General features: G+C 45.4%; 2 protein-coding genes and 1 long non-coding RNA gene across 9 annotated transcripts in view; all 3 read right to left on the reverse strand.

The window, feature by feature from the left end:
* Positions 1–2290, reverse strand: part of LOC120815791 (zinc finger E-box-binding homeobox 1) — a 30648-nt gene extending 28358 nt beyond the window's left edge. The window contains exons 1-3 of one of the 7 annotated variants that reach the window (XM_078099728.1): positions 2022–2168; positions 701–774; positions 309–531 (exon numbers count right to left, since the gene is read on the reverse strand). In XM_078099728.1, the coding sequence (XP_077955854.1) occupies positions 309–324 (16 nt within the window). In that variant the 5' untranslated portion in view covers positions 325–531; positions 701–774; positions 2022–2168. Of the gene's footprint in view, positions 1–308; positions 1631–2021; positions 2210–2266 lie in introns of those variants that run through there. The other 6 variants (XM_078099731.1, XM_078099725.1, XM_078099727.1 and 3 more) reach the window with 6 other exon arrangements.
* A 554-nt stretch (positions 2291–2844) lies between these two features.
* Positions 2845–4936, reverse strand: LOC120815570 (uncharacterized). Its single transcript, XR_005711757.2, has 3 exons — positions 4481–4936; positions 4275–4340; positions 2845–3743 (listed from the first exon to the last, which is right to left on the reverse strand). It is a non-coding gene; the product is annotated as an uncharacterized LOC120815570 (long non-coding RNA).
* Positions 4937–20506: 15570 nt separating this feature from the next.
* LOC120816632 (acyl-coenzyme A thioesterase 1) lies at positions 20507–22311 on the reverse strand. The gene is made up of 3 exons (XM_078099735.1): positions 21763–22311; positions 21342–21589; positions 20507–21247 (listed from the first exon to the last, which is right to left on the reverse strand). The coding sequence occupies exons 1-3, from the start codon at positions 22226–22228 to the stop codon at positions 20639–20641; spliced, it is 1323 nt and encodes a 440-aa protein (XP_077955861.1). The 5' UTR covers positions 22229–22311; the 3' UTR covers positions 20507–20638.
* Between the last annotated feature and the right edge of the window lie 3522 nt (positions 22312–25833).

Below are 25833 nucleotides of genomic sequence, written 5' to 3' on the forward strand. Positions count from 1 at the left end.
CGGTGTGTGTGTGTGGGGGGGGCGGGATAAACCACCTTATGCACCGATGGCTTTACGTGCAGAAACTCGCGCGGGGCTGCACGAGACCAAAGAAGGCGACCAATCCACACACACACACACGCACGCGCAGTGCAAAAAAAAGCAACAAAAAAAAAACACATAGAAGGGAAGGTAAAACATGCAGAAGTGGGTCAGAAAAATGCGTGACGATGAGATAAATCCCGCGAGAATAACGGGGGGGGGGGGGGGGGGGGGGGGGGGGGCGAGCGTCCATGCGAACTACAAAAAAAAAAAAAAATCATCTCTACCTGCACAAGTTGACATTTGGAGCGTTTTTCTGCGGCTCCTCGGGAGACACGCAGCCTTCGGGGGAAACGGCGGGCGGATCCGGTTCCGTCAACGGTCGAGAGCCGCAGGTGTTATTTCTCTTTATTTCTAGGCCGTTTGTCAGCCCCGTTATCCGCGTTCAGGTAAACATGATGACGACGACGGCGACGATGATGATGATGATGATGATGATGATGATGGCTCCTGAGCGGACGCACAGAGTCACCGTCGTGTCGTCACCAGGAGAGAGAGAGAGAGAGGGGAGAGAGAGAGAGAGAGAGAGAGAGAGGGAGAGAGAGAGAGAAGGTGCTTTCCGGCCCCTCTGATTGTGCCTCGTAACGGTGAATAAAAATAAATAAATATATGGGTATACCTTTTTATTGGCTGGTGCGATGGCAGATGGGGGCGGGGGAGTACAGGTAAGATCCGACCAATCAGAGTCTCTGGCTGCGGGAGGGTCGTGTACATTTAAAACTACCGCAAAATCCGACACCTGCATTCTTGTGTGAACGTCCTTTAACGTTACGTCACAGCAGGTGGACTTAAAAAAATACTCTTATCATGTGACAGGATGCTGCGACCGCCCGGAGGTGGTTGTTTTAGTGATATTACAGACATCGAGTCGATATTAGAGGATTATTACAACACATCACCACGCATACAAACAAACACAGACTGAAAGTCCACGTTGTGTAATGAAGGAAAACATGAGTATTTCTCTTAAAGCCAAAGAGGCAGATAAAAATATTTATTTTCCAATATTGCCAAAGGTTCACCGACCCGAATTTACAAGTGCAACTTGTAACAGCCGAACACGTGCAAAACGAGCGACGCGCAACGCGCACAACAACAAAAAGCACGCCGACCGACTAAAAACGACGTTTCAACGGAGCTAAACTGGTGCACGCGAGGAGGAAACGCACGAAGATGCTTTCAACCAAATACTACAACGGGATCACACAACACAACGCAACACAACATCTACCCTCACCGCGACCGAGGAGACGTGTGGCGGTAAACATCACCGAGCAGCAGCGAACCGGACACAACAACAACAACAACAAACAAAAAAAAACACTCTTCCACCATCCGGCCACAGACACGCGCGCACACACACACACACACACACACGGGGAAAGTAGAGTTGTTTACAACGGGAGGGAGGACCGGGACGTCCGGGGCCGAGAGGGCTGCGCCTCGCCCTAAAAAATACAAATAAAAGTCACACGCCGAACAACTACACGCTGCAGCTAACGGGCCACGTCGTTGTGCAAAAAGCCCCGCAACCTGCCGCCAAGTGCCGCTGCGCTGGGTGTGGGGTGAGTGGGGTGAGTAGGGGGTGTTGGGGGGAGGCGGGGGGGGGGGGGGGGGGGGTCGTGTGTGGGGGGGGGGAGAAGTGGCAGAAAAGTAGAGAAACAAAGCGGGGAAAAGTGAAGGAAACTCCGCGGCGCGCGGAGCCAATGAGCGCTGAGCTCGCGTCGTAATAACCGCCGGATAACGGTTCACTCCGCCCGGGGCGGAGAGCGCGGAGCCGGCCGGCCAGGTATAACGGTACACCACCCACCCACCACCACCACCCCCACCACCCTCCTCCTCCTCCTCCCAATAACCCAAAACGTGGTCCAACACTCCCAGAAAGTGTCCAGAAGGACTTCGCCGCGGTTAAAAAGGCGGCGCGGAACGTCGGGACTCACCGCTGCTCCTCTTCGGGTTCGCCTGTTTTCTGCGCTTACACCTGGGGCCATCCGCCATGATCCTCTCGCTGAGTCTGAAGCGCAGCCGCCCCGCTAGTCACCTCCTCCTCCTCCTCCTCCTGCCCCCCCCCCCCCCCCCCCCCCCCTCCTCCTCTTCCTCACCCCCCTCATCACCCCTCCCTTCTCCTGTCCGCTTTACGACATCACCTTCCCTCCCCTTGCAAAAAGAAAAAAAAAAAACCCACCTGGTTTGCGACACGCTGGCCGCGTTTACGGCGTCACCTTCTGCAACACCTCCGGCACGTGGCCCCTCCTACCGGCCGCACATGGCTGGCGGTTGTTTCCAAGCGGTGGTCCGCCAGCTCGGTCAAGGTCGTCCCGCGGATCGCTGCGGGTCTCTGTCCTTAACACAGACGGAGGAGATGCCGCAGCGGGGTTAGATGCTTACACGCTGTAAAAACGGGTTATGAGGGGAAATTCATGATGTTTTTGATATACGGTTATGCTATTACTGGAGGTGCAGTAGTTGAAGTTAGTGTATGAAATAGAATATTTAGCATTTTACTTGTAAATATGGTATAAATAGTTCTTTCCCCCTGACTGAAGATACACCAAAGTAATTGAGTAAATGTATTTATCCGCTGGACCCAGAAATGAACTTAAACAAACACATTCAGAAGATTATTTTGATTAGAATTAGAGCGCTATTTCCACAGTGTAAAAATACCCAAGTAACAGTATAGTGTGTCATAGCGTAGAGCTGTTGTAGGGGAGGTCATGTGAATATGCTATATATTTATTACATTTGATCCTTTCACCCGTACAGCAGCGAAGCCTCAAGCGGGGTTTCGTCCTCATGGGGGAGAGAAGTTGGGTGACAGTTCACAGCGGGTCAGGTGAGCGGCCTTCACAGTCCCGTCGGGCTATTCCTGTACCTGCCGACGATCAGGTTTCCAGTTCAGATGCACCAGGTGCTGCCGGTGCCCGGATATGGTGGGGCGGATAGGAGGGGGAGGGGGGGGGGGCAGAGAGCTTAAAATGATATGTTTTGTTATTTAATGTCAGCTGGTTGACTCGACGACAACATGAGTGAGGGTCATCGAGGTTTGATGCAAGACGTTGAAGCTAATCTCCTTTATTTACACGGTAGCTTTAATTCTCATCCATTAAACACTTGAATCAAATCAATTAATGATACAAATGTGGTGTAGTAAAAAGTACAATCTTGCGCAGTAACACACACAGTATTACTATATCACGTACACGTGGAAAAAACTTCTTATATCCTGTTCAGTGGCAGCTTTGTGTCCTGTGTTACAGAGCGTGTGCAGCCCATGAACCTCCCGTGTTGCACGCGGTCTAATTAACCAAAGAGGACGAACCCGTGGAGTCAAAACCGCGAGCATTCTCACTCCTGCTCCACAGCAATCACAAACACCGACTACTTAAACACCTAATTGACGCACGCACGGATCATAATAACCATTTCAGCTGCAGCAGTAAATTGGATGGAGGGTTTGCAGTCCCCTCCCTCGGCACCTGCTCACACCAACCCCCCCCCCCCCCTCCGCCGAACCCCACCAGCACCACCAGCGCCCGCTGACGCTTTAATAGAATCTCCCACTGGCGGCGTATGAAGGGCTGGAGGGTCCTCTCCCGTCGGGGGAGTCCTGCCCCGCTCTACATCACACAGTCTCTACAGGTGACGGGCCGTCCTGCTGCCTGCCAAGTGAAAGAGGAAACGGGGGCCATTACTCGATGCTAATTTGTCATTCACATGAATGTTTTGCTGAGGAGGCTTTCAGGCCCCCCCCCCCCCCCCACACCCCCTCCATCCACCCATCCCCCTCTTTGGAAGAGACATTTGTTTTTCAGCTGGAATATCCTTCTCAGTGACAGTCGGGAGACTGCGAGTATTGTTCTTTGAAGAAGAGGAGAAGCCCTCGGGGGCCGAAGGCCTCTTTTATTCCCCTCTCGGCGGTTTCCTTTGTGATGCGTCAGGTAGGGGTTCTATCGCAAGAATGAGATTTAAAAGGGAATTTAACCTGTGGAGCTGTTAAGTGTGAGGGCTACTATGCAGTTGGCATTTGTTTGAGAGTTAGTATTTGGTCCACGAAAATACACAGTGATCACACGGTCGGTATGACTCATCCTCCATTTTATGGAAATCCAAATATAGATTTATAATTCACTGGGTGGATGAATAAATGATTGTCTTAATGTCTTCCTGGGTTGTCTGCTAACTCGTTTTACCCCGTTTATATTCCTTGTTGAGCTGTAATTGTGCGCCGTGAGTGTTTGGCCTTCGAGAGCAGCAGTCTGGGAAAATAAAATGGCAAAATGTATTTCAGAGGCTGACCTCGTCTAGAGTTTTTTTAAAGGTTCTCGATGCAATATTCAGAACATTAACCATTGTGTACAGTGGAGCGACGTCTAATCGAGCAGAGAATAAAACTCACTCTCCCGCCGCGTTTGATCCAATCTTTTCCTCTCGATGTCGGTTTCCCTCTTGGACTTAATGTCCGCTGGTTCCCACCTCAGTGCTTTAATCTTGATCAGGTGGACGGCGAGAAGCTCTCGAGTGAAGAGTCGGGTACAAAGGTGAAGTATAGCTCTGAACAAATCAATTAAGCTCAGCCGTACTGTTCAGGGCCGATAAGGGAAGATCATTCATAATGTCTCCCTGCATGACGGACGTGTGATGAAATGATGAATGATGAAAGGCATTAGTCCAACTTGGTTGTTGAGTTTCCCATCATGCAAAGCACTGTTTTTCGGATGACTCGTCGATTGAGAAGGTTTGATCCGAGCTCCAGATTTTCATTCCATCCCGTTACCTGAGATAAGAGCTGTGTTTGACAGGACAAAGTCTGGGTTTTGTTCTGTTTACCTAGTAGACAGGTAAGCCAGGGTTCAGTTAGATGACCCCTTTCCCAGGTGTGTGTGTATCTGTGTGTGCGTGTGTGTTATTCTGCTTGTCTGTCAACAACAGAGGAAATGAGGTAATAGGTAAAGGGATGAAATGAACCAAACAAAACCAAATTGCGTGAATTTAAAATTGAATGAAGGAGTTCTCGTCCCCTGAGGCTACACATCTCAGAATAATGGGTGAAAGCCACAGGGGAGGCGGGGGGGGGGGGGGGGGGGGGTTCCAGGCATTTGTATCAACAACAACTGCATGCAACATAAAAGTACGGTACATTACCTGCCCATCAACAAACAGCCGACCAACAAAAGGCATTTAGCGGCCATTGCACGAAAAATGCTATTGGTAATATGCTGTTCGTTTCACTGGGAAAAGGTGACTGAAACAGAAAGACTTTCAACTCAACTTCAAATGAAAGCTAATGTGGCTTCACGTGGGCCATGAAACATGTCTATGAAACATGTGTATACATGAAACATGTCTATGAAACATGTCTATACATGAAACATGTCTATACATAAAACATGTCTATGAAACATGTCTATACAGGAAACATGTCTATGAAACAGGTCTATATATGAAACATGTCTATATATGAAACATGTCTATGAAACATGTCTATATATGAAACATGTCTATGAAACATGTCTATATATGAAACATGTCTATGAAACATGTCTATACAGGAAACATGTCTATGAAACATGTCTATATATGAAACATGTCTATGAAACATGTCTATACATGAAACATGTCTATGAAACATGTCTATATATGAAACATGTCTATGAAACATGTCTATACAGGAAACGTGTCTATACAGGAAACATGTCTATATATGAAACATGTCTATACAGGAAACATGTCTCTATATGAAACATGTCTATATATGAAACGTGTCTATGAAACATGTCTATACAGGAAACATGTCTATGAAACATGTCTATATGTGAAACATGTCTATATATGAAACATATCTATATATGAAACATGTCTATGAAACATGTCTATACAGGAAACATGTCTATGAAACAGGTCTATATATGAAACATGTCTATATATGAAACATGTCTATGAAACATGTCTATATATGAAACATGTCTATGAAACATGTCTATATATGAAACATGTCTATGAAACATGTCTATACAGGAAACATGTCTATGAAACATGTCTATATATGAAACATGTCTATGAAACATGTCTATACATGAAACATGTCTATGAAACATGTCTATATATGAAACATGTCTATGAAACATGTCTATACAGGAAACGTGTCTATACAGGAAACATGTCTATATATGAAACATGTCTATACAGGAAACATGTCTCTATATGAAACATGTCTATATATGAAACGTGTCTATGAAACATGTCTATACAGGAAACATGTCTATGAAACATGTCTATATGTGAAACATGTCTATATATGAAACATATCTATATATGAAACATGTCTATGAAACATGTCTATACAGGAAACATGTCTATGAAACAGGTCTATATATGAAACATGTCTATATATGAAACATGTCTATGAAACATGTCTATATATGAAACATGTCTATGAAACATGTCTATATATGAAACATGTCTATGAAACATGTCTATACAGGAAACATGTCTATGAAACATGTCTATATATGAAACATGTCTATGAAACATGTCTATACATGAAACATGTCTATGAAACATGTCTATATATGAAACATGTCTATGAAACATGTCTATACAGGAAACGTGTCTATACAGGAAACATGTCTATATATGAAACATGTCTATACAGGAAACATGTCTCTATATGAAACATGTCTATATATGAAACATGTCTATACAGGAAACATGTCTATGAAACATGTCTATATATATAAAACATGTCTATGAAACATGTCTATACAGGAAACGTGTCTATACAGGAAACATGTCTATATATGAAACATGACTATATATGAAACATGTCTATACAGGAAACATGTCTCTATATGAAACATGTCTATATATGAAACATGTCTATACAGGAAACATGTCTCTATATGAAACGTGTCTATACAGCAAACATGTCTATATATGAAACATGTCTATACAGGAAACATGTCTATGAAACATGTCTATACAGGAAACATGTCTATACATGTGACATTAGTGTTCATCTTCCCCCTTTATGGACAAAATAAATAGAAGAGGGCTTTAGATGCCGCACAGCTAATCGCGCAGAAACTGTTCACCCCACAGAGGACGCAACGCCTCCCTCTGAATGACGGCCTCCTCAGAACCCAGCGGTGATCAATGGACCCGTTTCCGGTTGGCGTGATGACAGTGATGGAAAGAAAAGGGGAGAGGCCGATGTTGTGTTGCATCCCTTCACCTCCACTAGGGCCAGTCACGCTCTATGCGTGGACGCGCGTGCGTGTGTGTGTGCGTGTGCGTGCGTGCGTGTGTGTGTGTATGCGTGCGTGTGTGTGTGTGTGCGTGTGTGTGTGTGTGTGTGTGTGTGCGTGTGTGTGTGTATGCGTGTGTGTGTGTGTGGAGCAGGGCCCGTCCTGAGGCGCTGCCGGCTGTTCGAGTCATTTACCTGAAGGCTGACCTCATTTGTTGCAGCGCTGCAGCCCCGGACACATGGAAGTCACATGACTAAGCCCTCCCTCTCCATATGGAACAAAAGCCTGCTGACCTTATTTTGACGGTATCCATTTGGGGCTTAACGCTGGGAAACTCTACTTCCTCTAGTGCAGAGGTTTATAACCTTCTCGCCTTATTTCCCTTTTGGCACTCTGGACCCCTCGTTGGGACGGAGGATGTTTAGTTTTTGTGTGTGTTTCAGTAGCGAACAGACGTAATAGTCTTCCACAAGCAGAATAGCTGAAGAGAAGGAATGTAGAAGTGGTGTTCAGGGCAAAAACAGCACAGTGTGTCTTTTCTTCAAAAGTCCTGTGTTGTTGAATGGAGTGTTTACCAGAAGAACACAGAACGCTGTTGTTGTTAGCGCCGTTAGCTGCTAGCCGCCGTCCCTTTACTCACAGATGGGCTTTGAATGGGTAATTCACCGCCTTGAATTGTATTTGGTGCCTTCGCTGAGCCGTATTTTTTCCGTACTCACTATTTTGCAAACATTCCACACAAGGAGACGCAGCAGCGCGGGTCGAAAGCGAGCTCTGCTGTCGTTCCCACGGGACGCCAGTGTTTGTCTGTGTGACGCGTCAACATCAATCCCACTGAGTTCTCTTCATCCAGTCCCAACTCAGTGTGTGTGTGTGTGTGTGTGTGTGTGTGTGTGTGTGTGTGTGCACATCCATGGATGTAAATCACACACACACCTTTGCCAGTGCTTTAATCAGCATGAGCTTGTTAGACCCTTTTGCTGCAGAATCGCTACAGTAGCGTGCGCTACCTTTGAGTAGAGGCTCAGTTGGCATGTGAGCAGGAAGATTAAATATTCTTTTCATGAGGGCATGCAAATTGCGTGAAATTAAATCACCTACTGGGGCGAGATGTACGCACCTCAATGTGATTCTGTATGCATGAGTGGAGGTTTTATGTTGATGTAAGTTATGGCTGTGCGGCCCTTTATAACCGTGCCAGCTTTACTGCTGACGGCTTTAGTTCCTCATTTCACATTTCAGCAACACGCGATCGGCGGTGTGTTTCTGTGTTTCTGTACAATAGATCCTCCGTTCTTATTTTTTATCGCGGGATGAGAGGACGCTGAAGTCTCACGTCCCACTAACGGTGACCTCACCATGTCTGAGCGGAGGGTGAGTCGCGGGTGAGGCCTCCCGTGACTCACCCCGGTTGACATTATTTGAGATGATGGACTTGCTGCTTGTCATCCTTTCCCTAAACAACTGGAGGGAAAAGAGTATAAAATGAGTAATTAGCGTACTATTTATGCTCTGAGCAGATTGTACAAATATTACTGTAAGATTAAAGTTGAATTTACATCATGTTTGTGATTTGGCACGGAACATTACAAATGTTGTCTATAGGACACAACATTTGCTAGTTTAGTTTTTCTGTTTAAGGTTTAACGTGTTTTTCATTTAAAGTATTGGATTTGATTATTTCTATTATCCTATGATTTACTTATCTGTCATTTACAGCACAAATGTAGGTAAAAATAAGAATAAAATATGAAATTATGGATAAATCCCCAAAATTAACAAAACAGTGAATAAATGAATCAAGTACAGAATTATGATATTTGTTTGTCCTTCAGTACAAAGAGTCCCATTGCTTGTAATTTATTTGGTGTTCAATTAAAGCATCTTTTCAGGACACAGGAATAAAACAGAAAAATAAAGTTGGAAATACTTTTCAGAACCCTGTTTGTTTCTTTCAGCCCGCGTGCAGCAGAAAAGGGTTCTGCAGAGAAACAACCAACTCCGATAGATGACGAGCGTCTGTGTCGGCTCCTCACTTCCTCCATCTCTTCTCTCTCTTCTTCCATCTCTTCCTCCATCTCTTCTTCCATCTCTTCCTCCATCTCTTCTCTCTCTTCTTCCATCTCTTTTATCTCTTCCTCCATCTCTTCTCTCTCTTCTTCCATCTCTTCCTCCATCTCTTCTCTCTCTTCTTCCATCTCTTTTATCTCTTCCTCCATCTCTTCTCTCTCTTCTTCCATCTCTTCCTCCATCTCTTCTCTCTCTTCTTCCATCTCTTCCTCCATCTCTTCTCTCTCTTCTTCCATCCCTTCCTCCATCTCATCTATCTCTTCTTTATTCTCTTCCTCCATCTCTTCTTCTATCTTCTATCGCCTCTTCTTCTATCTGCATCTGATGTTCAAACACAGCGGGTGAGCAAACATTTGTCACATCAGTCGACGATATTCAAAAGAATTCATTTACTGACAAAAAGAAAATGACAAACAACTAATGGAACAATATATAAGAGGATTAGTGTTTGTGACAATATGAACCTCTACAGAGAGACAGAGGTCATTTTACTTCCAATTAGCTGTTAATTGGTTCATGCACTCTTCATAAATGTAGGTAACCCACCTTCAGCCTGCCCCTCGTCATCCTCAGATCAGCCTCTTCCCTCTTGCCTCCACTCCTCACTATTTTGACACTAATTGCTCTTTGTCGAGATCAAACCCGCCTCGCCGCGTTCCCCTTTTCTCCGCTCACCCCGAAACGCCGTCTGACAGCCGACAGTCGCTGAAAGCGGCTTCACATCTCGCACACCAGACAGGTATCGGCTACGACGGGATAAAAGCCTGATTTAATATTCAAATCAATTTCTTCTTTTTTATGGCCTACCTGCCATCCTCAACCTCCTCGGCTCGCCTCGCCCTCCAGAATGACACTTTAATCTGCCAGGTATTTGAAGAAATGAGCTCATAGAAACGTCATTGACAGTAAAATGTGCCTCCGTCTTCTCTTCTCCCCCCCCTTGGTTTCGTTCCATAAGAGAACAAACACCCCGCGGCTCTTCTCCAGCTCCAGTCTTGACCCACATGTGAACATCGCGCCACTTTACGGGGGGAGTTGACCCACGGCGACGCCGCCCGCTCGTCTCTTTCCACCTCGCCGCGAGCGCTGGCAACACCCGGAACAAGGGGAGCGCATGAAGGATTAAATTATGAATGGAGAGCCAGCCAGGCAGAAGCAAACGACCGTGATAATGGCATAACAGCACATTTCATTTGCAGATAACTGCAATGTGGGGGCTTTTAAGAGGCTCGTCTCACGCTGGCATTTTTAATGAAATTGGCTAAATCGTGGCCGATGCCACCTTACAGCCTGCGAAGAAACTGGACGTCTTGATGGTTAAGATCATCATTGTAAAACGGGAACCGGCGTTTCGAGTATTATGAGAGATGCGCGTCTCAATCGAAGTCGGTTTCCATGTGTTTGAAGGGCTTTTAGTTTTAGCAGGAACCATTCAGACGTGTATCATCTGGAGCCGTGGGGCCAAAGATACGAGACTCGTACGCTTAGAAATCATTCATCCTGACACACAGATACATTATGAAGTCCAGGGTAACACCTTTATGTGACGCAATGAGCGTAGCAAAGAACGTGCGGATGAACGTTGTTCATGTGGCCTTCTTATCTGATTCAGGGATTATTGAGATAACATGCGGTTGAAGGGTCAGTGCGTCGCATTTCGAGGGATTTGTGAGCACAAATTAAATATAGCATCATATAATAAGAAGCACATAGTGAGCAAGGCCTCTGCTCGCCATGTTAGAGAAACAGGTGACGTTGTTTATATTCTACATCCTGACACCGTTGGCCTGAGAGCTAATCTACAAACTCGCAGTGCCGCAGCCGGCCGGTCGGAGGCGCTCTTCAGCGCGGGGCCGCTCGTCCCTGCAGACCGCAGGGAAAGAGGCCCGATGGGCCCCTGATGTGGCTTAATGCACCTGAATGCACCGGATATCCTGAAATATCATCCGCTGTACTTCTGTATCTCCCGTGTAACGTGATGCAGAAGAAAAGGTGGCGCCAGCGAGACGTAACGAGATCAACCTCCTCCTCCTCCTCCTCCTCCTGGACCAGTTTTAATCTCTTCCTCCTCGGGTCAGCTGATCACTTCTCTGCAGATGTGGAAGTGCTGGTCGGATCACAGGAGATGAAAACTGCACGAGGTTGGAAAATTCCCTCTTTCTCTTTTTATTGCAGAATAATGAGGTAATTCATGTAAACGGTTCTGGTTCCTCCGATTGCCCTCTTCCTCTTCTTGCCTCGTCATCTGCACGCTACACTGGCGTTTACGGGGCAATTGATGCAAAGAGACAGCCGTGACCTCCTGGAGGAGGGACGTAGTGCGGCTGTGTGTGTGTGTGTGTGTGTGTGTGTGTGTGTGTGTGTAGAGAGACTGTGCCCACCAGCTGTTTCGTTCAGCCATCTGTGGCGTCAGATGACTCTGGAGGTTTCTCGACGTGCTGCGACGAACAAAAGTGCACATTTTGGGCGCCACTTGGCAGGCGCACTCGCACGTTTGCTCTTCCCTCTCTTTGTGTCTGTTCCGCTGAATTGGATCCAGCTCAGTCCGGTTGGTGCTTTCTAGGCGAGAAATGACACAACTGCCACGGCGGCGGGCGACTACATGAATCACCGGATTCAAGCGTTACGTGTCAGTGATGATCTTGAACAGTAGGACATACATCAGGTAAACCCTCTCGCATAGGGATGTAAAAACAATCATCGGCCAACACAGCCTCCAGTTCTAGTGATCAAGAGGATTTGGGGGTTTTCTCCTCCTCCTGGTGGGCGAGGTTCCAATCTGCATTCACTTACGGGCTGAATGGCTTCAATTAGCAGTGAAGGAAACGTGACACTTGTGTGACATGCCTAGAACAATAAATCCACTCAACAGGGAGAATTCTTAACATACACAACGTGGTATTCATTTGCCTTCGTCAAACCCGACTAACTCCTATTTGATAGGAAACCTATTTGTAGCTAATTTCCTTGTTTAGATGAGGAGCTGCCTGTTGGATCCTTGTGGTGCGTTCGGCCTCCGTGTTTCCCCTCCGGCATCTCATTCCACCTGCTGCTCTGTCCTCGTCCGTCTGAACGGGAAGCCGAGCACGGGCACCGGTTTTCCCTTCCAGACGGGTCGTAGTCGTCACTTTATGACATCTTCATCCGACTCAAGCGTAATGAAAATCGTGTTCTAACCCCCCCCCCCCCCCAAACGGATTCCGTGACGGGACGGCGCAGGGTTACGTCTTACTGGCATTTCCACCGATGTGGAGCAGGGCGATTGTATAATAAAACAAGTATAAAGTGAATAAAGGTCCGTCTCATCTCGCCGAGAGCGACTCGGCGACCGTCTCCCAGAGGACGCCGGGAGGACGCCGTAAAGACTTACAGGGCAGGAAGCCGGCGTGATCCTCCCGTGTACCTGTCAGCCGGGAATGATGGCTGACTTCCTGTGGGCTGGAGGAACGCTAATAGTCTCCAGATGGACACAGAGAAATCTTCACCTTGTGTGTGTGTGTGCGTGTGCGTGTGTTTTCTCCCAGCGGCAGGAAACTTTACACCTACGTTGGGACACAGGATGACTTAAACACGTGTGCGTTTCTGTGTTCACCTGGACCTCTGCTTTCCCAGCAGAAGAAAAGATCTGAGCTTTGAGAATCCAATACGAGGAATTTCTCTCGAGATAATCCAAATATTCAAAACGCCATTGGAAATATTATTATTATATTGTGCCACACAATGCTGTCGTCCTAGAACCACTTTGCAGCATCCAGGCCACAGTGGAAAAGTGTTCGATCACATGGAAGGGAAAAGATCTTCTCTACTGCAACAAGCTGACCTTCAGCACCGAGCAGCAAGCCTCCATTAACCCTCCAGTGGTGCCAACGCAGCTGAAAGTCTAAATGAAATACGCTGATATTTGAAAGTAGACAGAGGAACCCAAGAGCTCGACTGTCGTCCCTGATTGGACGCTGAGATCCGTCGGCTGAGTGAGGCAGCAGTGTTTTCTTTTCACATTTCTCCGTCCCCGACGTCCCCGCTGACGTGAACCTCTGCAGAAAACATCTGCATGCACGTTACATTTGTTCGGGAGCTCAGAGGCTCAGAAGCTTTGATCTCACTCAGCTTCCCTCTACGTTCAGCGGAGGGGATGAAACCGCGCTGAGGTCATTAACGGTAACGGCTGAAGTCGAAGCACAGCACATACTTCAGATATCTGGCCGGAGGAATGTGTGTGTGTGTGTGTGTTTTCCTGGTCTCCGGGCTGCATGGAGGTCTCTGCTCTACATTAAAGCCACGTGTCTCCGTTGTTCCTTCCTGCGAGCGCGTCGTACCTGCAGCTCTCGCCCTCGTGGCTCCAGCGATCGTCGCGATACGACGCCATGAGACGGGTTCATCGGTTCACAGTGGGGGGTTTTTTTTTGGTGTGTTTTTTTCTTTTTCTCGTTTGAAACGTGTATGATGACTCAGAGGAGAGGTGAGGTAACCATGTAATTGATGGAAAGAATGACTGGATCAGGTCACGTGTGTCCACTGAGGAACACGCCATGAGACACCTGGCAGCCAGGACGTCCTCAGGTGGTAACAAACTCACTTTAAAAGCTTATTCCAGAGTTTTATCAGTGTGTAGTAATGGAGATTTATTTTCCTTTATAAAACTCCATTCAACAAGACACAGTTTGTCTGGAATTAGATTAAAGACCTTCCAACGGTTGTTTTTTACACGAATACTTTTACACAGAACGTAATTATTATCTGCAAATGAGCAAAGTCATTTTGCACATCAAAAAAACGTGTGTGTAGACTTCATGGTAAAATGACACCGAGGTCCTTAGAAAGCACCAAGACCACTAAGTCAAACTTAAACTAGTTCTTATTGATGAGATCGATATGATGAGATCATCGTGCTCACGTGGAAGCGTGGACAAGAACCGCCTTCGTCAGCACACCACAGATTGATATCACACACACACACACACACACACACACGATACGCTGTGCACACCGGCAGAGTTGGACAGGAAGGATTTGGGTTTCACGCTTCCTGTGCCGTGTTCCTCAGGCTGCTGGCTGATGTCTTCACGTTGAGACGTCCCCTGAAGCACGCAGGTGAAACCTTTTCTACCAGGGAGCCAGAAATCTGCTATTTTCACCTTTTTCCCAGAAGTCGTTTTGTTTGTAGTTTTCAGCTTGACTTTCCACACAAACAAACATTATTGTAGCATTTAAATGACTTTTTAGGTGTTCTAGGTGTTTTTTTTTCTAATTACATTTATATAGGATTGCAATTATAAGTTACAGAAAAAATACATAATTCATTTTAAGTAATAGCTGAATAAATGCATTGGGACATGAAACCATTTGAGTAAATTAAAAAGGAATTTGTAGAATTGGTCTGTAAGAAAATTCTGTATGAATGTTGATCTTAAACTAAACAGGCCTCAAAAATTCCTTATGATTTTCTTTGTGGAGTCAGAATTACGGAGAACAATAACACAACTAAGCCAAAGACTAAAGACTGCACTGATTTGACGTCGGCCTCACGCTGCATGAAGCTTTGGGCCTGCAGCTGCATTTCGCCTTCAGGTTTTACCTCTAAAACTCAATTTCTCTGAGTCCCATCTGTAACCGCTCCACCTGTCGCTCCCGCGGCCTCCGTCTCTCCGTGTCCGTGACGCTGCGGAGGCGGAGGCGTCCGTCTTTACGACGTGGCCGTTACGAGGCCTCCGGGGCGCCGATCCGCTCCTCTAAACAGACACAGGCACAGCGCTTTACTGCGCATTACAGAACCCGCGATTTGATTGAAAACACACCAGCGTGTGAGTACGAGGGACTGAATGTGAGACGCCTGCAGCAAACTACAACTGGGTCCATGTTCGTCGGCCGGCTGGGGCCACATGGGCACAATTCAATATCAGGGTTTTTAATTGGAAATGAGGATTATTACGCCCCGCTGAGATAAGACCGTAATTATGGAAGTATCATAAGTGTTCGTCCGTTAGAGGTAATTTACTGTAAGCGCTGTTTGGTTTTAAGACCGACAAATACAAATTGATATTCAGTACATTCTGTTGCCACAAGTACTTTGCACTGATGCTGTGCCCGCTAATACTACAACTACAGCTACTGCGTATTGATACTTCAGCTGCCCCCAGTACTACTACCTCTGTATAGTATCACATATTCTGTACTTTTATCACTACCTGCACTACTTGCATTAATTCCCCCCCTCCCCCCCCCCACACACACACACAGTGGATCAATCTTTGCTACAATTTTTTCGGATTCAGTTTGTTGGATCCGCACGACAAAAACAAACAAAAAAGACTCGGCGGCAACAGAGGACTCGTCCTCCCCCTAAAGGCCTCACTCGGCTAAATATAGCCAGGAGATGCATGTCTGTCAGCCGCCCCCACCCACCACCTCCACCTCCACCTCCTCCGTCACCATTCTCCGCCCCCCTCAAGCCCTTATCTTAATTATTTCCAGACCTTTCCAACACACACACACACACACAAAAATACCAGTGTTGTGTTTACAGGCCTTCCTGCTGCTAAAGTCAGGAGTGTGTGTGTGTGTATATGTGTGTGTGTGTGTGTGAGCATGTTCTCTGTAATCTGTATTTGTTTCATTGCATTGTGCGTTCAGTGAAAATACCCATGAGTAATAAAACTTTTCTAAAATCCCCGTCGGTTAATCGTTGTTGTTTTCCTCTTCTTTTTCAAATCAACTTGGTCAGTTTTAGAATTCTGGTTTGATTTTGATTACATTCCGCTAAAAATGAGTTAGCGTGCCGTTGAAACTTTAATAATTTGTACTAACAAAAAAATAGGTCATGCACTGGAGGCCACGTTACCCACAATGCAGCTGCATTGCAGGGCGAGGAGTGGGGGACTCGTGCGCGCTCGTGTCTGAACGAGGAGAAAATCGGCCTTTAACCAAAGTACCTCGCGGCAGCAGAGGAGGATACTCAGAAACACATATTTTCATGTGATCGTCTACTTGTGTTTTTCTGAACACCAGGATATTTTTGTTCAGGTTGTGTGTGTGTCTCCAACTCAGAGCAATAACATCTGATGAAGCTTTAATGATGTCAGTGGGGAAATTGGGTTGCAGCAACAGCAGCGGTGAATAAAATGACAGTGAGAATGTAAAGAGGAGGTGTTCTAATAGTGAAATGACAAACATAGATAAATGTCTTTCTGCTTTGTTTGGCAGGAAACTGCTGGTTTATTGTCTTTCATTCTCGGGTGTGTCACAGTGAGAAAATCCCCTGAATGCAGGTATCCACCCAACAATTATTAATCATTTGATCCAGCCAATCATGTGCGCATTCAGAAATGTCAAAAACAAATCATTGGCACGTCTCACGATGAACATATGCACGTATTTTTTCCACTTGTTTTTGCTCTTTCAATTGTTTCATCATTCACGCAAATAACTTTTGTACTTTATCTTCTAGCTATGAGTCGTGTTTGAAGGTGTCATTGACGTCAAATAATTAAAAACCCTCTTTTCCTCCTCATCTGTCGTTCCTTCATTAATAAAAGATTCACTTCTCTTTCTTCTCACAAGCGCTTAAAACGAATCATTAAGGTCTTAACTCATCCTTTGCTTCTTTTTTTCTTGTTTGTTAAGGTAAGAATTGCTCGCTTGTCTTGTGTGAAGTTGTTACTTTTTTTTCTCCTTTGGCCTCACATATTTAGCATTTTTCTCAAAACCTAATATTAAATCACTTTTTTTAACAACTTTTTTGTTGTCACTTTTTTTATTTTTATTATTTGACCTTTTTTTCAAAACATTTTTCAACTCAATATTATTTTACTCTTTCTCCCAAATATATTTTGTATTTATTTCCGCTTCTGTACATTTTTTTACAAACCATATTTAGACATTTTTTTCAAAAACCCATGACAAGGCTGTACACACATTTAGCTTAAAGCACATAAATGCACGAGCAGCATCATGTCACATAATATCCTGCTTTGAGAACATTAGCACATTAACTGAGTGGTTTTGATTTCATTAAAACTTCTTTTAGGTCAAGTGTTTTCATGCTGGAGATTTAAAGCTGCTCTGGCGTTGCGTTCATGCTCAAACTGCTCCACTACAGCACCCCCATGAGGCCGGGCAAAGCGTTACATCAATAGAGAAGCTTGACGAAAGCTGTTCTTGTTGATGTGCATTACACGAGAGACCTAAAACTTTGTCATACATCCATAAATATACACATCATTGGCTGATATCACTGAGAAAACTATAAACGTGCACTCTTTCATGCAGCTCTGCCTCGTGGAGATCGTGTGAGCCTCAGTGAACCTTTGAGGGCCTCACTGGGCTCCGAAGGAACGAGTCATTTCGGAGTCTGTGATCCGCTTTTTACCTTCATCTGCATCTGGGCGAAGGCCTGAGGAGCGCTGCCAAACACCGCCGGGGGATTTGAATAAATGTTTCTGAAATCCTCGCCTCCCCGTGTGCTTGTTAAAGGAATTAAAAGGAGATGATGCGGTAGCTCCGCTTGTTTGGGATTTGTGATGCAGGAAAAAAGGCCAAATGATAGAAGTGCTCATGCAGATAAAACGGCAATTACTGTTGATGGATGAAATGAGTAGATCTGCGACAAATGCTATGTAGTGCTCATTTATTTCAGAATTCAAAGGCTATAATAGTGATTTTAATAGTGGGTCATTAAAGTTGATCAAATCAAAATGTAAGAATTCCAAAGGAGTTATTCTGTATTTTATCTTATCAAGGAATTTGGTATTTTTAGAAATGTCATGCTACTCTTTTCCAGTGAGTTGATCAATGGGATTTTAAACGCCAGAAACCGAAGGCTTTTCTTTTAAAGCCTGAAAAGCTGCAGAAAAAAGCGGGCTGGCGTGTGATGCATTATTGAGCAAAGTGCAAGAGATTCTTCTTACGTTCCAGATGAAAGACTCGTGCCTCTCAAGAGGTACAGCTGCCTGAATCTAGAGCACCGCGGGGTGTTTTTAAATCACCCCGCCGCCTCTTTCGATGATTACACGAGCCACACACCAGTTCTGCTGATTCACAGCATCGTCATAAATGTGCGATGGATGGAGACATTCGGGAGAACGCGTCTCATGCAGTCACTGAAATGAATGGGTGAATCGGCACCAGATGGGAACGGAGATTGCGGCTCCAGTCAGTTCTTCACGCTAATTGCACACTGCATGTATACGGCCTAATAACACACAGAGGGGATGTGGCAGCGCACTGTTTTCTACTCTGCACATGCACATTAGTGCTTACAGTCACAGCGAGACAATAATACATATCCTGCGCACATAATATAAATTATATGAAATCTACGTCTCGTTGAGATTTGTTTTTGTGTGTTTGGTCTTTTAAGCAAGAAAACCTGTGATTGTTGCAGCAGTAGAACATATCTTCACTCATGTGCCGATCTGTAACTCTTCCTGAAAGAGGTTGTGACCGTTTTGGCTTTTATTTCAGGTTGACCCTTCTGAGGGAGAACTTAAACTCCTGCCCCTCGGTGTCACCGAGCCATGTGGGGCGTGAAGCTGAGTGGCACTAAACTGCACCCCTTCAGAAGCAACGAGCAAACACGTCGTGTCGGACACGAAAGCGCTGCAGGAAGGCGAGTCTTTTGCCGTCAAAGGCCGACAGTTAGAACATTTAACATGTAATTGTATTTTGGGGGGCGGTTTTAAACAGCTGTAGCTTGAAAGAGGACGGCCAGCGCAAGTAGAGCTAAACTCCCGACGAGGCAGAAGGGCCTTTTGGAACATCGTAATCTAGATTATGCAAAACAATATATGTGTTTAGCCACAAAATCTGGCACGAGATCACAGTTGAAACTTTGTCAATAAGGACTTGTGTTTCTCTCTTGCGAACTTCATTACTGCACATTAGAGCTAGTTTGCACAAAGGTGCTTGCGGCACCAAATCAGAAGGCAGCGTGGTGATGGATGTCCCGTCGGGGGCGGATGGAGTCCTGCACGTGATCACAGATGAGAGAGGGGGAGCAGCGTGGTCGGAGTCTCTGTTTGGACGGTCAGTGCTGATGTGTATGCGTTTTTTACAAACTCCCTCACTGCTCCGTCTGTGGCCGAAGCCACGGCTTTAAACCCAGCGAGCAGGAGGAGGGAAGTGAGCTCAACGACCGCGGTTTCACCTCAGCGGAATTTAGAAATCCAGTTTATTGCACAAGGGAAGAACGACATGGTTGAATACACACATTGTGCACAAGACAAACATCCAGGGAAGAGAGCAGCTAAGACAGGTAGATAAAAGGGTGGGTAGACCTTCCTGGATGCACACGCAGTAGCACATGAAGTATGAGTACGCATCCACACAAAGAGGAGCTGCTACGACGGCTTTCAGTTTGAATTGTATCTTCTTATCTTTAAATTCAGTCAACAAATCACAAAAGTTTGCCCAAGAATCAAGATTGTGATCGTAATCTGCATTCAGCGTGGAGGCTGTTGTGTTTCAGGCCTATGCTCGGAGATGGTTCTTCATCATAGTTTGTCATCTTTGAATGTTCATGATACACAGTTGCAAGATGGATGATAACATGGAAATAATAACCTCCCGTCACATGACAGGGAGGCCACCGCATCCATTTCCACCTGTGGAGCAAATACAGCCCTCAAGCTTCCGTTTGCAAGCGCAGGTACATTTCCCTCCCTTTCAGAAGCCCGAAGGCTGACGAGAACCCCGTGGAACGGAGACGACAGAAAGGGAGCAAAGCACAAACACGCGGAGTCAACGAAAGGCAGTGAAAGAGCTTTTCAAACAATGCAACCCAGTAAATGGAGACGGATCGAGGCTGGCGCCGCTATGTTGACGGGTTTGCACTGAGAAGAGGCCGCGTGGAACAATGATGCCTCATCTGTCGCCTCCGAGCGGAGGAGAAAGATGAGCACGAGATTGTTGCCTATAAGTCACATTTGGTACCCTGCCTCTCATTTCCCTTTTCAGGTCTCTTCCATTCTGTGTTTCTTTCCAAGGCTGCTTTGCAGCGGTATGACGAGACTGACGGGAAGGTTGAAACATTTATGAATCTATAAAAGCTCCACACGTCGTTCTTTGAATGTCTGGAAGGAACAGAAGAGGCATAAAGATGAGACTTGTTTAAGGTTGTATGAAGTTAAAATGTTTATTCATATGAAGGCAAGTAAAAATCACTCTTGCATCTGTTCTAGATTCTACAAAGAAATGATTTAATGTATCAACTTCATTCGTTGAAGATTGTGTATCCGTATTTATCTCTACATTTTGGCTTTAATCTGCACAAGATTGCAGCTCAGGTGAGTCCTGAAGAACTCCTGGATCTCCTCCCACAGGTGGACCTCAGCTGCAGCGTGGGACCCGGCCTCGCCCCCCAACAGCACCACCTTGCCTATCACCCAATGCAAACTGGAGGGGCAGTATGGTCCGTAAGGCGGCTCTAGATAGTGTCCCGCTCCGGGGTAACACACGCTCTCAAAGTTGTCCTTCCCGTGACGCTTGAGTCGCTCCACCATCATGTCCACGTAAGCCTTGCTGTCCCAGTTGAGGTCGTCCTCTGAGGCCACGAAGAGGAGACGTCCCTCCGCCCGCTCCACAGGGATCAGCGTGGCCTTGTTCTCCTCTGCACGAGGGTCGTTCAGAACCTTCTTGGTATTGAAGGCCTCGGACTCAGTGGGAATCAGCTTGCTGAGGTCAACCATTAACGGGGGGAGGATCTGGCTCTTCTTATAGTAGAGGGGAAGAAGCGTGTTGGCGGAGCAGCCGTTGATCCACACTACGGCCTCGACACCTTGCAGGTAAGAGGCCATCGACAGTGCCAGATCTCCGGTTTTCGAAATTGAAATCACACCAACTCCTTTACCGCCAACCTGCAGGGGGAACAAAATGAATTACGCATTAGTTTTCCTGCAGATAGGCATGAAGTATTCTCTAAGTCCTCTAAGGGTGGTTAGACAACCACACTCTGAAATGTGTCACCAAAAATCTCAAAAGATTTAGAGAACTCCCCTTATCTTGTTTTCTCAAAAACTGTATTGCTTCTTCGAAATAATCCAGATGGATCTCTTTCATCTTCTTGGGCAAGTCATCGTAACCGTACGCCACTACGGTCAGGACCACAAATCCTCGAGTGGCGAGCAGAGCGCCCCTCTTCTCAGAGAAACCTCCCCCTAAAATGTATAAATCCAGCACTGCAGGGAATGGACCCACTCCTGGATCGGAAAAAACATTGAGGGAGGATTGAGAGTGATATACATGCTACATGCTAGCTATCATGTGTGTTCTGTTTTCGTCACTTTCAATTGTAAAAAAGGTCAATTCATTGTATCTTTGATCTCTTGGGTGAAGATTTTTTATGCAACTTAGAGGCTTAAAGGCCACCGACCTGGCGGAGTGAAGAGGACCCCACGAATATTCCCCTCTCTGACCGTGCGCCGGATGACTCCGTCTCCAATCAGCAGCCTCTCATTGGTCGCTTCTGCCAGCATCCTGCCCTCCTCGTCTCCCTCCTCCTCCTCGTGCACTGAGATCTTCACCACGTGGGCGTTTAGAGACTTTGTTCTTTGGAACCTCTTGTGCAAAGCGTCCGGCCTCATGGACCAAAGCAGACCCATGGGTTCAACGCCGGTGTAGGTCCCACCGAGGGAGGGGTCCCTCTCCAGGTCGATCTGCCCGCTCCCATCAGCCCTGAAGGTGGCCGAGGAGCTGAACACCACTCCCTTCTCGTCAGTGGATCTGGCTCTCAGGGTGACCATCTGTCCCGACCTGAGACCGGCCACCTTCACCTGGACGGGCTCGTCGAACATGCATCTGGCTCTCGGCAGCAGACTCAGGCGGACTTGGGAGGACATCTTTCTGAAAATGCGGTGGTTTGTTCTCTACAAATCTTCACTGTAATTGTAAAAGAGGAAATTCACTTGAATTTGAAACACTTTGACGAAGCAGATGAACACGTCATGAATGTTTTTCCGTAAAACTTTCTCCTCGCCAATTCAGCAAATTAAATAATATGTTACCAGCTAACTGTTGCTCTTGGACTCATATTTAGAGGTGAAGTACTGTTCCTACGCTGATAGTCAATAGATTGAACGCATGGTTGGCTCTTAAGTAATCTTCTATTATGCTCAAATCGGTCAGGGTTTTAAGCAGGTCAGTCAGGGATTTCAGATTTGACCACCAGATGGAGCCAGCAGAGAGTCATAAATACCTTGGAGCAGTTTTTGAAGGACAAACACAGGGGAAGGGCTGGTAGAATTATTTTGGAACCGGCTTGATAAGTTTAGCTTTACACCTGGACCATGGGACTTTTTCACAAAATATTATACTATTCATACTGTTCTTAACTTTGTAATTGTATTGCTTCTGCTAGTTAATACTTTATCATTTTTAAACTTTAGTTAGTTGACTCTTTTTGACTTCTCGTCTCAGAAGGGGCGACGGTAACAGTAGTGATCCATCAGAGGTTCAGAACTCCACAGATCAAAGAACCAAAGGATGTTTAAAGACTATTATTTAATTAACAGTGAATTTTCGTTTCTCAAAATTAGCCTGAAAGTAAACCGAGTAATTACATGAATATGTTGGTATTTTTTACAGACAGAAGATAATTTATCTGGTATTTTGGATTTGATGCAATTGGCGGAGAAGATGTTAAAGTAAGCATACAGGTATGCCCAGATGTGAACATCTGCAACCTGTAAGACAGGTGATTGTCCCTGATGACGGTCAATGCTTTCAGACATGAAATGACTCTCTGTATCTGCTTCACTCAAATACTTGTTTGAGTTCCCTACGACTGGAGAGGACTCGCTCACAGACGTGTGTAATAAATGTCTGTAATGACATTAGCTTGTCCATAAAAAAAAACTGACTCAAACTCACACTATTGATATTAGAGTTCATGTTTAAATGATTACTTGTCTTGTTTCGTCTTTTTATTTCCTGTCAGAAAGTCATGAGATGAAATAAAATAGGAATGTGTCTTACCTGCAGCACGGCGCTCACCTAGAATCAGACTGTTGGATGTGGGTTTTAAAGTCACCTCTCTGATCCTGTCAATCATTTTATGTTTATCGATGGGACGGAGCGTTCTTAAGTGTGTGTGTGTGTGTGTGTGTGTGTGTGGGTGTGCTTTTGAGCCAAACAGACTGGAGAGGGTGAGTTCATCTGGTTTGTTGAATAGACAATAAAGAAGAGAATCATGTTTCAGGAGTAAACCTACTTATAACAATGACTTATAAATAACTCATATAAGGTCTTTTTTCTATATCGTCAAACAGGTATTTCAATGGTTTAAAACATAAATTATGTGAAGAATGTTGAATATTTACAGAGCCCAAGGCAGCATCTTAAAATTCCTTTCATTGTTTAAACTCAATGTGAAAGTGGGTGACAACTTATCAGTTGTCCCCATTACTCACAGCCATATTTTGACTAATCCTTGTTAATTTATTTACAGCCACAGTTCCAGTGTGATCTGAACCTTCAGACATTTATTATCCAGTTTGTGTTTAATGACAGTTCATATAACATCAGTATCAGTGAACAAGGTACTCTTCAGTACTTAACTTTAGCTATTCAGTGATTGATTTGTGCATTTCATCAGATAATCATTATCTCTTTTGGAACACACAGGGTATATGCTAAGAAACAGAGCCTGCAGGAGCCAATCTGTTCCTTTTATTTAAACATTGATAACGTCAGCAGGGAGTCTGGGGGCAAATAGGTTGCATAAAGTTACTTGTAATTGTATTATATGTATGTGCTTAGCTTATATTGTCCTCAAAGCAGTTGCAGATAAAAATCTCCATATCGACTGTTCTGTAACAAATGCAGGACTCGATCACCTTATTTTAAAGCTTACATCGGCATCTAGAGGCTACTTTCCTCGATTAAAACCCCTAAATATGACAATCTGCCTGTCACACCGCGGTGAACTTGTCGGGTTTGTTTTATTTTGTCTGGTCCATTTGTCTTGTCAATTCCTGTTTAAGCCTCTAAAACCACGTCATGGTGTTCTGCTCCGTTGTTTTTCCTCCAAGAGAGTAATTCTGATTTTGTGAAATCATACATTTAGGTTAATAGTTTAATGTTTTCATCGTCCTTTGTTTCCTCCATAAGGAGTGAATTTTGTTTTGATAATCTTTCGTAGTGCCTCCAGTTTTAAGGAGTAATTTTTGTTAAGTGACATTGCCTCCGGCCAAAGAGTGTTTACCCGGTATTCTGATGAAGTTAGAAGCCTTCTCGTTTTCCTCGAGGGGCACAAAACTCCACTGCCTCCTTTAAATAATCCGGATGGATCTCTCTGATGTTCCTCGCTGTCAGGGATGCAGGACTCAAATGCAGACTTCTCAAAAACAAAAGACTTTAATAGTCACAACGGCAAAACAAAAGGCCAAGGGGCAAAAACACACAGGAACCAGGGGGGAAAACAGCAGGCATGAAACTACGGACATCCACGACGAAAGACAATGACGCGACAAGTGACACAAGAGACACACGGCTTAAATACACAAGGGAGGTGCAGGTGATTGGACACAGGTGGAAACTATTAGACAATCACAGGGGATGACGGGACAAGGCAGGAAGTGAAGTTACCCGGGGACACGAGTGGCAGAAAACTACAAAATACAACAGGAAGTGAACCACACCGTGACACCTCGCCCTGTCGCTGTGACCGTACAGCGCTACAGTCAGAACCACAAACCCTCGGCCGGCCAGCAGGGAGGCCCTTTTCTCTGACAAACCTCCACTGAAGGTGTAGAGATCCAACACAGCGGGGAACGGACCTTCTCCTGGATTGAAACGCAGAAGGTTAACACTGCTATAACACTGCAGCTAAATCCTATCAAACATAATTGATAATCCATTACTTTTAATGTTGGTTATTGAAGGATATGAATATTTGATAGAGGCAATGAAGAACCTGGCGGAGTGAGGAGGACCCCACGAATATTCTCCTCTCCGACCGTGCGCCGGATGACCCCGTCTCCCATTAGGAGCCTTTCATTGGTCGCTTCTGCCAGGATCCTGCCCTCCTCCTTTTCCTGGTCATGAACTGAGATCTTCACTCCGTGGGGGTTTAGAGACTTAGTTCTTTGGAACTTCATATGCAAAGTGTCCGGCCTCATGGACCAAAGCAGACCCATGGGTTCAACGCCGGTGTAGGTCCCACCGAGGGAGGGGTCCCTCTCCAGGTCGCTCCCATCAGCCCTGAAGGTGGCCGAGGAGCTGAACACCACTGTAATTGTAAAAGAGAAATTAAAATTTCACTTGAGATTGAAACACTTTGACAAAGCAAATGAACACGTCATGAATGTTTTTCTGTAAAAGTTTCTCCTCGCTTATTTAGCACATTAAATCATATGTAACCAGCTAATTGTTGCTCTTGGACTCATATTTAGAGGTGAAGTACTGTTCCTACGCTGATAGTCAATAGATTGAACACATGGTTGGC

This window comes from Gasterosteus aculeatus, chromosome 3 (assembly GCF_964276395.1).
Source record: "Gasterosteus aculeatus chromosome 3, fGasAcu3.hap1.1, whole genome shotgun sequence".
In the NCBI taxonomy this organism is placed as follows: Eukaryota; Metazoa; Chordata; class Actinopteri; order Perciformes; family Gasterosteidae; genus Gasterosteus; species Gasterosteus aculeatus.

Excerpts from the sequence above, each read along its gene's own strand:
- LOC120816632 (XM_078099735.1), bottom strand. The coding sequence starts at position 22,228 with ATGTCCTCCCAAGTCCGCCTGAGTCTGCTGCCGAGAGCCAGATGCATG. Across the intron at positions 21,590-21,762 it reads GGTCCTCTTCACTCCGCCAG|GAGTGGGTCCATTCCCTGCA; the intron begins GTCGGTGGCCTT and ends TTTCCGATCCAG. Across the intron at positions 21,248-21,341 it reads TTTTGGTGACACATTTCAGA|GTTGGCGGTAAAGGAGTTGG; the intron begins GTGTGGTTGTCT and ends TTCCCCCTGCAG.